At 36.2% G+C, this 12,264-nt stretch overlaps 1 protein-coding gene across 1 annotated transcript in view; it reads left to right on the top strand.

Moving 5' to 3' along the window:
- DNAH9 (dynein axonemal heavy chain 9) overlaps positions 1-12,264 on the top strand; it is an 858,849-nt gene that overhangs the window by 161,506 nt on the left and 685,079 nt on the right. Inside the window, exons 12-13 of the mRNA XM_044675179.1 lie at positions 4,290-4,416; positions 10,276-10,531. Of these exons, the coding sequence (XP_044531114.1) occupies positions 4,290-4,416; positions 10,276-10,531 (383 nt within the window). The remainder of the gene's footprint in view (positions 1-4,289; positions 4,417-10,275; positions 10,532-12,264) is intronic.

Below are 12,264 nucleotides of genomic sequence, written 5' to 3' on the forward strand. Positions count from 1 at the left end.
GTATATCAGTCTCTGTGTACAATGTTCTTCTGGCTCTGCTCCTTTCACTCTGCCATCAATTCCTGGAGGTCTTTCCAGTTCACATGGAATTCCTCCAGTTTATTATTCCTTTTAGCACAATAGTATTCCATCACCAGCATATACCACAATTTGTTCAGCCATTCCCCAATTGAAGGGCATACCCTCCTTTTCCAGTTTTTTGCCACCACAAAAAGTATGGCTATAAATATTTTTGTCCAAGTCTGTTTATCTATGATCTGTTTGGAGTACAAACCCAACAGTGGTATGGCTGGATCAAAGGGCAGGCATTCTTTTATATCCCTTTGAGCATAGTTCCAAATTGCCATCCAGAATGGTTGGATCAGTTCACAACTCCACCAGCAGTGCATTAATGTTCCAATTTTGCCACATCCTCTCCAACATTCATTACTCTACCCTTCTCTCATTTTAACCATTCTATTAGGTGTGAGGTGATACCTCAGAGTTGTTTTGATTTGCATTTCTCTAATTATTAGAGATTTAGAGCACTTTCTCATGTGCTTATTGATAGTTTTGATTTCTTTATCTGAAAATTGCCTATTCATTTCTCTTGCCCATTTATCAATTGCGGAATGGCTTTATTTTTTATACAATCAATATAACTCCTTGTATATTTGAGTAATTAGACTGTTGTCAGAGTATTTTATTATAAATATTTTTTTCCAAATTTGTTGTTTCTCTTCTAATCTTGGCTACATTGTTTTTGTTTGTACAAAAGCTTTTTATCTTAATATAATCAAAACCATTTAATTTACATTTGTAATTTTCTCTAACTCTTGCTTGGTTTTAAAATCTTTCCTTTCCCAGAGATCTGACAAGTATACTATTCTGTGTTCACTTAACTTATTTAGAGTTTCCCTCTTTATATTCAAGTCATTCACCCATTCTGAATTTATCTTGGTGTAAGGTGTGAGATGTTGATCTAAACCTAATCTCTCCCATATTGTTTTCCAAATTTCCCAGCAGTTTTTGTCAGTGGATTTTTGTCCCCAAAATTGGGCTCTTTGGGTTTATCATATACTGTCTTGCTGACATCACTTACCCCAAGTCTACTCCACTGATCCTCCCCCCTATCTCTTAGCCAGTACTACACCTCTTTAATACCTGCTGCTTTATAGTATAGTTTAATATCTGGTACTGCTAGGCCACCTTCCTTCACATTTTTTTTCAATATTTCCCTTGATATTCTTAATCATTTGTTATTCCACATGAATTTTGTTATAGTTTTTCCTAATTCAGTAAAGAAGTTTTTTGGTAATTTGATAGGTATGGCGCTAAATAGGTAAATTAATTTGGGTAGAATGGTCATTTTTATTATGTTAGCTCATCCTACCGATGAGTAATAAATGTTTTTCCAATTATTTAGATCTAGTTTTAATTGTTTGGAAAGTGTTTTGTAGTTGTTTTCTATAATTCCTGTATTTGTTTAGGTAGATAGATTCCTAAGTATTTTATATTATCTAGGGTGATTTTAAATGGTGTTTCTCTTTCTACTTCTTGCTGCTGTGATGTGTTGGAAATATATAGAAATGCTGATGATTTATGTGCATTTATTTTGTATCCTGCAACTTTGCTAAAGGTGTTGGTTATTTCTACAAGCTTCTTAGTTGATTCTCTAGAATTTTTTAAGTAGACCATCATATCATCTGCAAAGAGTGATAGCTTAGTCTCCTCATTGCCTATTTTAATACACTCAATTTCTTTTTCTTCTCTAATTGCTACTGCTAGTGTTTCTAGTACAATTTTTAAATAATAGAGGAGATAATGGGCATCCTTGTTTCACTCCTGATCTTATTGGTAATGCTTCTAATTTATCCCCATTGCAAATGATGCTGGTGGATGGTTTTAGGTATATACTATTTATTATTTTTAGGAAAGGTCCTTCTATTCCTATACTTTTCAGTGTTTTCAATAGGAATGGGTGCTGTGTTTTGTCAAAGGCTTTTTCAGCATCTATTGAGATAATCATGTGATTTTTGTTTGATAGATTTTTGATATCGTCAATAATGTGGATGGTTTTCCTAATGTTGAACCAGCCTTGCATTCCTGGTATAAATCCCACCTGATCATGGTGGATGATCTTCTTAATTACTTGCTGGAGTCCCTTTGCTAATACTCTATTTAAGATTTTTGCATCTATGTTCATTAGAGAGATTGGTCTATAGTTTTCTTTCTCTGTTTTTGGTCTGCCTGACTTTGGGATCAGTACCATATTTGTGTCATAAAAGGAATTTGGTAGGACTCTTTCTTTGCTTATCATATCAAATAATTTGTATAGTATTGGGATTAGTTGCTCTTTGAATGTCTGATAGAATTCACTTGTGAATCCATCAGGTCCTGGTGATTTTTTTCTTAGGGAGTTCTTTGATGGCTTGTTCAATTTCTATTTCTGATATGGGATTATTTAGGCATTCTATTTCTTCTGCTGTTAATCTAGGCAATTTATGTTTTTGTAGATATTCATCCATATCTCCTAAATTGTTATATTTGTTGCCATATAATTGGGCAAAATAGTTTTTAATGATTGCCTTAATTTCCCCTTCATTAGAGATGAGGTCTCCCTTTTCATCTTTGATACTGTCAATTTGGTTTTCTTTTTTCCTTTTTTTCATTAGATTGACCAGTACTTTGTCTATTTTATCTGTTTTTTTCAAAATACCAGCTTCTAGTCTTATTTATTAATTCAATAGTCCTTATACTTTCGATTTTATTAATTTCTTCCTTAATTTTTAGTATTTCTAATTTAGTTTTCATCTAGGGATTTTTAATTTGCTTGCTTTCTAATTTTTTGAGTTGCGTAACCAATTCATTAATCTCTGCCTTCCCTAATTTATTAATATATGCAGTCAAGGATATAAATTTCCCCCTGAGTCCTGTCTTGGCTGCATCCCACAGAGTTTGGTAGGATGTCTCATCATTGTTATTCTCTTAAATGAAATTGTTGATTATTTCTATGATTTCTTCTTTGACAAATTGGTTTTGGAGAATCATATTATTAATTTCCAAATAGTTTTTGACTTGCCTGTCCAGGTGCCCTTACTAATTATTATTTTTATTGCATTAGTATCTGAGAAGGTTACATTTATTATTTCTGCTCTTTTGCATTTGTTTGCAATGTTTCTATGCCCTATTACATTGTCAGTCTTTGTGAATGTACCATGTACAGCTGAAAAGAAGGTGTATTCCTTTTTGTCCCTATTTATTTTTCTCCCTATATCTATTAAATCTAATTTTTCTAGGAGTTCATTCACCTCTCTTACCTCTTTCTTATTTATTTTTGGTTTAATTTATCTAGGTCTGAAAGAGGAATATTTAGATCTCCCACTATTATGGTTTTACTATCTATTTCCTTCTTGAGCTCTGCCAGTTTCTCCTTTATGAATCTGGATGCTATGCCACTTGGTGCATACATATTGAGCAATATTATTTCCTCATTGTCTATACTGCTTTTTATCAGGAGGTAATTGCCTTCCTTGTCTTTTTTAATCATATATATTTTTGCTTTGGCTTTGTCAGAGATCATAATATCCACTCCTGCCTTTTTTTTTTCTCATTTGAAGCCCAAAAGATTTTGCTCAAGCCCTTTACTTTAAACTTGTGTATGTCTACCCACCTCATATGTGTTTCTTGTAGACAACATACGTTAGGATTTTGGTTTCTAATCCACTTTTCTATTTGCTTCTGTTTAATGGGTGAGTTCATCCCATTCACCTTCAGAGTTATAATTATCAGTTATGTATTTGCCGACATTTTGGTGTCCTCCCCTAGTTCTACCTCTTCTTCTTACACTATTTCCTTTTAAATCAGTGGTTTGCTTTAAGCCAGTCACCCCTGTCCCCTCCCTTGATTTACTTTCCGTTTTACCCCTCCCTTATTATTCCCCTATTTTTATTTTTAAGACCTAATGAATTTTCTACCCCGTCTTTTCCCCTCCCTTTTTTGACCTCCCCACTCCCCTGCTCCCCTTGGTTTATCCCTTCTGACTCTCTCAGGAGGGTTAGATAGAGTTTTATATCCCAATGGATATAGCTACTCTTTCCTCTCAGGGTTAATTACACTGCGAGTAAGGTTTAAATATTACCTCTTAATGTTCTCTTCCTCTCCTTCTTACTTAAGAGGCTGGATTTGTGTTATATTTTCATCATTTTGAAATTATTATTGTTTATACCATATTAAATTCACTTTGTCAACTCCTAGCATTCTGAGATAGTTCTATGGGTTTTAACAAGGAATTTTCTTTACTCTTGAAGGTATGTGACAAAGCTTTATGGTAGCTGGTGCCAGACAGTGTCAGAGAAGTCACAATGCAATCTCACTCAGCCACTCCTCTGTCATGATCCAGAAACTAAACAGATCATTGTCAACTTTAACCCACAGGTAAGCAAACTACAGAATTTTTTGGTAAGAATACACTGTGAGATTCTAAAGCCACTTATTTAATCTTTATAGGCAAAATAAGTAAGAATGCATGGAGAATAGTAAGCAAGGTATGTTCTTTGGCTTGCCTCCTATACATAAATCTTTTGTTTTCCTGAAAGAATGTAATCTTTGAAGGCAGAGGCTTTAGATTTTATCTTTGTATCTTAGAAAGTACACAGTGTATAATAGTAAATGCTTGATAAATTTGTTAATAGGTCGATTGGTTTGTAGAGCTTCTTTGTTTTTACATGGTTTTGCATTAATGTTTTAAGTTCAGAAAAATTCATAATAAAGTTATGACTATTTAATAGATCTGTATCAGTAGGGTACAGTGCATTGAGAGCAAACCTCAGAGTTACAAAGACCTCAGTTCAAGTCCTTTCTTTAGTACATGGTAACTAAGATTCTTGTCAATTCAATTTACCTCTTAGTTCCCTAGGGCATAGGGCAGTGATGGGCAAACTATGCCCTGTGGGCCAGATGAGGGCCCCCTGAAATGTTTTATCAGAGGAATACAATGAGTAGGATACAATGCAATGAAACTTCAAAAGAGTTGCCTTAGAAACAAACTGAGAGATGAGCATTTCTTTTCCTTTGGCCACCTCTTTAAAAAGTTTGCCCATCACTGGCCTAGGCAATTGTTTAAGACTTTGAGTTTCAGTGGACCTAGTTTTCCAGGTTAAGATGGTGGTAGAGTAAAAAGCAGCTGCTTAACCTCTCCTAACACACACATGTAAGACTCTTCAAGAGGACATAAAAACAAATCCAGACGAACAACAGGACCCCCTCCCCCACAAATACATACCTTCACAGTCATGCACTCCTCTGTACTGGGTCTCCACCCAAGGTCCACGCCTGCCCTCAGGATCCACATTGGCACCCGCGTCCTCACCTGCTCTCAAGGTCTATGTTCAAAGTATAGGAACAGAAGGACCTTTCCTAAAAATAATAAATAGTATATATCTTAAACCATCAACCAGCATCATATGCAATGGGGATAAATAAGAATCCTTTCCAATAAGATCAGGAGTGAAACAAAGATGCCCATTATCACCTCTATTATTTAACATTGTACTAGAAACACTAGCAGTAGCAATTAGAGAAGAAAAAGGAATTGAAGGTATCAAAATAGGCAATGAGGAGACTAAGCTATCACTCTTTGCCGATGATATGATGATCTACTTAAAATATCTTAGAGAATCAACTAAAGAGCTAGTATAAATAATCAACAACTTTAGCAAAGTTGCAGGATACAAAATAAATGCACATAAATCATCAGCATTTCTATATATTTCCAACACATCACAGCAGCAAGAAGTAGAAAGAGAAACACCATTTAAAATCACCCTAGACAACATAAAATACTTAGGAACCTCTCGACTAAAACAAACACAGGAATTATACGAAAACAACTACCAAACACTTTCCAAACAACTAAAACTAGATCTAAACAATTGGAAAAATATTTATTGCTCATGGGTAGGATGAGCTAACATAATAAAAATAACCATTCTACCCAAATTAATTCATTTATTTAGTGCCATACCTATCAAACTACCCAAAACTTCTTTACTGAATTAGAAAAAACTATAACAAAGTTCATTTGGAAGAAGAAAATTTCAAGAATATCAAGGGAAATAATGAAAAAAATGTGAAGGAACGTGGCCTAGCATTACCAGATATTAAACTATACTATAAAGCAGCAGTCATCAAAACAATATGGATGCGTGGAATAGACTTGGGGCAAGTGACATCAGTAAGACAGTGTATGAGAAACCAAAAAATCCCAACTTTTGGGATAAAAATCCACTATTTGACAAAAAATGCTGGGAAAATTGGAAAACAATATGGGAGAGATATGGTTTAGATCAACATCTCACACCCTATACCAAGATAAATTCAGAATGGGTGAATGTCCTTAATATAAAGAGGGAAATTATAAATTAAGTGAACACAGAATAGTATACTTGTCAGATCTCTAAGAAAGGAAAGATTTTAAAACCAAGCAAGAGTTTGGGAAAATTACAAAAGGTAAAATAAATGATTTTGATTATACTAAATTAAAAAGATTTTGTACAAACAAAAACAATGCATCCAAAAATCAGTAGGGAAACAACAAATTGGGAAAAAAATCTTTATAAGAAAAAACTCTAATAGGGGTCTAATTTGAGTAACTATACAAGGAGTTAAATCAATTGTATAAAAAATCAAACCATTCCCCAATTGATAAATGGGCAAGGGACATGAATAGGTAATTTTCAAATAAAGAAATCGAAAGTATCAATAAGCACAGGAGAAAGTGTTCAAAATCTCTAATATTTAATGAAATGAAAATCAAAACTACACTGAGGTGTCACCTCACACCTAGCCAGATTGACTAAAATGATAGTAGGGGAGAGTAATGAATGTTGGGGGGGATGTGGCAAAATTGGGACATTGATGCATTGCTGGTGGAGTTGTGAACTGATCCAACCATTCTGGAAGGCATTTTGGAACTATGCTCAAAGGACTATAAAAGATTGCCTGCCCTTTGATCCAGCCATACCATTGTTGGATTTGTGCCCCAAAGAGGTCATAGATAAACAGACCTGTATGAAAATATTTATAGCTGCGCTTTTTGTGTTGGCAAAAAACTGGAAAATGAGGGCGTGCCCTTCATTTGCAGAATGGTTGAATGGCTGAACAAATTGTGGTATATTCTGGTGATGGAATACTATTGTGCTCAAAGGAATAATAAACTGGAGGAGTTCCATGTGAACTGGAAAAACCTCTAAGAATTGATGCAGAATGAAAGGAGCAGATCCAGAAGAACATTGTACACAGAGACCAATAAATTGTGGTAAAATAGAATGTAATAACTTCTGTACTAGCATCAATGAAATGATCCATAACAATTCTGAGGGACTTATGGAAAAAAACGCTACCCACATTCCAAGGAAGAACTATAGGAGAGGAAACACAGGAGAAAAGCAACTGCTTGAACACATGGGTTGAGGCGGATATGATTGGAGATGTTGACTTGAAACTACCACAACAATGCAACTAACAACAATTTGGAAATAAGTCTTGATCGATGACTTATGTTAAAATCAGTAGAAATGTGCATTGGCTATGGTGGGGGGTGGGGGGGAGGAGATTCAGAGGTGAAGGGGAAAGTAAGAACATGAATCATGTGACCATGATAACTTTTCTAAAAAATAAAAATTATTAAAAAAAAAAAAAGACTGAGTTTCTAGGAAGTTACTATTTTGCACTGGTAAAGAGTACTTCCTCACCAGGATTTCCCCACATAAATGAAATCACAGGCCTCATTATATTTTTAATTATGATAATCAAAAAACATTTATTGAATTCTTACTCTGTGTCAGTTAGTAAGGGATACAATGACAATTCAATTCATCCAGCATTTCAGTGCCTACTATGTGTAAGATTATAGAAGGTAATGAGTGTATATTGAGATTACGTACATAAGAAGGTTACTAATGTTATATTCATAATCTGGGAATTGATGGATGCCACCAGACAGGGAAGGCAGTTGGAAGACTTGGAATGTTCCCAGGTGCTGTGATCCAGGGGCAAATGTTGGTTGGTACCACAGTATAAATACCCCTGACAGCCACTTTGAAGGGGTCTCTCTAGGTCTCTCTGGAGCTCTCTGGGCTCTGGAGGTCTCTGGACTGGGAAATCTCTGAGTGGGTGGTGAAGGGGAGGTAGGGAGGTCTATGAAGAAGAGGGTAGGAATAGATCTGAATATTTCCTGAAAGACTGTGAGAGCTAGTGCATCACCAAGCACTGCTAGTGAGAAAGCTGAGAGAATAAGATCACCAACACAGCTGCATCAATAGCATTCCCTATTCTCTGGCTTGGCTGTGGCCAGGCTGGGCCAGAGGTAGTGGAGAGAGTGAATCTCCAGCTTCTACCTGATCAATAGCCTCCAGACCTGATTGTCAACTAGTTCATAGATAATAGAATGATAGAGTCTCCAGTCCCCAATCCTTGTCCTGTTTATTCTTTCCCTGATTATAGATAAAGAGAGGTCAACAAGTACTTTCCTGCATGGTCCTTATATCACGACCTTTGGAGAGGGAGTCAAACGCAGTCAGATACCAAACGTCATCCAAGGCAAATCAACAGTCCAATCAATAATAATCTATCCAACCCCAGGTTGGACCTGAAAGAGTTACCCATCTATCTAACCTCTCGAGGGTCCTTCTTGGGCAACTGTTAGAGAGAAAGGAGTACATCAACATCAATGTACATCTATATCTCCATAGGGACCCCTTTTTGTTTATAACACTAACAATACAAGGCATCATTTCGCAAATTCCAGAGAAATGGCATGGACACTGACACAACTTCAGAAGATGGAATATGCTATATTAGTTTAGAAAATCCTAGTCTACAAAGCATATTCATTATTAATACAGACCTGGTAGCTGCCATCCTGTAAAGAATTTGGTTTCAATTTTATTCACAAGAAAGGTACATTGCTTCATATCCGCTATGTCTACATCCTCTATTGTATAGCTAAACTGGGCTATTCCCTATTCAAAATCTGGCACTTTTTCCCTTTTCCAACCAAGCCTTTGGTAAGTACATTCTTTGTAGTCATGAAGATAGCAGCATGAAAATCTTATACAGTTAAAGACAGTTGCTTGACATTTAAGTTCTTAATAAACACTTTTTTTCATTCATTCATTGTTAGTAGGTCATTCTTTCATGGGAGCTTATAACATAGAAGGAGTAAGCACAAAGAATTATATGTGGGGCATCACAGTTGCCATATAGATAATAATCCCAGAAAAAATTCATGTCCTGACTATCAGATAATCCCCTTCTTCTTACATTGCCTCTTTGCCAATGTTAAATATTAACATCATACACAGCCTCAAGTGATAAAGTGCTTCTTTTGCTATTGTTGCTGTTTTCATTGTGGGCTTTTTTTCTGTCCTCTTTTTTCCTTCTACTTTGCAGATATGATTCATAGAAGTGAAAAATGAGAGTAGAAGAGGCCCTAGGTAGTTTTTTAGTTAGATTTTCTATATTTGGATCCAAAAGATGTTTCCAGTCTTATCTCAAAATAATCTTTATATATTCTATTGTCTAGCCAACTTCATTATTCTATTTGCCATACCTTTTGCTTACGCTGTAATTGACTCTCTTTAATCTAAGCTGTTCTTCCATCCCGATTTCTGCCTATTTGAAATCCTTCCTTTCAAGGCCCAATTCAGGGTTTCCCTTTTCCTTGAAGTTTTCCTTGATTTTACAACAGCGGGAAATGCTTCTTTCCTCCTCAAATTTCTGCTACTACTTATATGTGGACTTGTCATTTCCATTTATTTTGTTATAATTATTTTTGTATTCACACCTTATCTATCCAGCAAAATTTTAAACTTATTGAGAAAAGATGACAATTTTTTTTATTTCCTTGGAACCTAACTCAATGACTGAGACATTGTGGGAATTTATTAAGTTTGTCAAGTAAATCAAATGGTTTTATACCATTCAATGCCTTTGCCAAATATGAAGCTGAATTTAAGAGATTTTTAGAGACAGGAGAATTTTCTGATCCAAACTTTGGGATTTCCTAGTTGTTGCTACATAATTCACTTCTTCTTCATAAAGTTATTAGGGCCTCAAATTTAGGAACAGGGTCAAAACAACATTGAGACTCTTCAGTCATAGTCTGTTGTGTAATTTAACCAGTGCCATGACCTCTTCATATTAACAGTGGCAAAGAAAACCTCCAGACCATACTTCACTGGACCTAAAAATACAGATGAAACTGACCTCACTTGTGTTGGTTCTTTTCTTCAGCTGATTTCTCTTTTGAGAGAAGTGAATTACCTCAAAATGAGACAGAAGAGGCACATTCCTGAGACAGCAGCAGAAATTTTTTCCTCCAGGGAGTATTATTGGCAACTTATTGCCAATTTAGAGCTGATGACAAATTGGTACAATAAGATTTTGAAAACTATGCTAGAAGTGGAGTTTCCATTGGTAGAAGAGCAACTGCAGGATATTGACCTCCAAATAAGAACAGCAGAGGAGACACTGACCTGGAAGACAGAAGGTAAGTAATAGAGCTCATTCAGATGGAAGTCTGAGGGAAAGAAATGAGGCTAGGAGAACCTTGTTAACTATTTCCTCTTTCTCCTACCAAGTAAGCTTGTTTAGGATTTGAAATTAACCTCTTAGTGTGTTGGTATTTTCAGAATAGTTTGTTATAAGAAGACTTGGTGATGGAAATGAAACACTAATCAGTTTCCAGTGGCTCATATGGGAATCTTACCTGAAGAATCAACCTTCACATCAATTATTGCAAAAATAGATCAATCATCATTAATTGTAACTCTCAACTCTCTATCTTTAGTCTTAACTTTTCAACTATTCTACAGCTCAGTATTTTCAGCTTCTTATACAGCATCACCACTAAGCTATACCATAAACATCAAATTTAACACATACAAGAAAAGATCTTCATCTTCCTTCCTCTTCTATCTCTCATTATATACTAGTTGCCTTTTTCCAGGCTCTTCATTTTATTTCCCCCTACTACCATCAAGGAAAGGGATGAGACACCTTTTTAAGAATAACTATAGCAATTATTAGAAACTAAGGCCCAGACTATTGAGCTAAATCGCTGAACAAAGAGGGTAATCAAAAGTTAGAGTTTACCTTCAGGGTTAAGATGGCGGCAGAGTAAGAAGCAGCGCTTAACCTCTCCTAATCGAAACATACAGGACTCCTCAAGGGGACATAAAAACAAATCCAGATGAACGGAGGGACCCCACAACAGGGCACAGCGTGGAAGGTACATGGAATTGGGGCATTTCCATGCTATAAAGGGGTGAAACAGCTCTCACTAAATCACGGGCTGAGCAACCCCCCACACACACACCACCTACAACTCCAAAGCCAGCTCAAAAGAAATAGAGCAAGTTTGGGGCACCCATTGAGTCATTGGCAGCTCCAGGGCCTGTTCCTTAGAGCAGCAAGACTTAGAGCCCCAAAAGACTAAAGAACGCAAGCGGACTTTGAGCGCAGAAATGGATCACAGGCATGGGCAGAGGTGGACACAGGCGTGAGCGAAGGTTCTGAAACCCTGAGTGGCGAACCAGTGCAGACGGGTATACAACTGTGGAAGCAGCTCCCTGAGACCTGTAAAGGAACCTCCAGTAGAGGATCAAGCAAGAGGGTCCACCTGGGGGCTTGACCTTGAGAACAACCAGACCTGAGACCTCAGGAGCCTAAAGAGCGCAGACAGACCCCGAGCATAAGGATAAAGCTGAGAACAGGCTGGGCTAACAATGGAAACCCAGAATCATAAAGGCCAAAAGAGAGAGATTAACAACAATAAGAAGAAATCTTTAACACTCAACAACTTTTACACAGAGAAAATCCAGATAACTGAACAAACAGAAGAGGAGAAAAAACAAGCAATCACATCTGGACCCTCCCAAAATAATGAAAACTGGTCACAAGCTCTTGAAGAGTTCAAATCTGAGATGTCAAGAAAATTGGAAAAGATTTGGCTAGAGAAATGGGAAATAGCTCAAAATGAAATCAGGCAAGAAAATACCAGTTTAAAAGGCAGAATTTTGCAATTGGAAAGTGAGGCTCAGAAATCAAATGAACTGATGAGCAAATTGAAGACCAGAAATGACCAGTAGGAAGCCTTGAAGAACCAAACAGACCAGATTCAAAAGGAAAACCAAAAGACTATAGCTGAAAACCAGTCTCTAAAGGCTACAATTGAGTAATTAGAAGCTAATGATTTCTCAAGACAACATAAAAAAATAAAAC

The sequence above is a fragment of the Gracilinanus agilis genome, chromosome 4 (genome assembly GCF_016433145.1).
Source record: "Gracilinanus agilis isolate LMUSP501 chromosome 4, AgileGrace, whole genome shotgun sequence".
Taxonomy (NCBI): Eukaryota; Metazoa; Chordata; class Mammalia; order Didelphimorphia; family Didelphidae; genus Gracilinanus; species Gracilinanus agilis.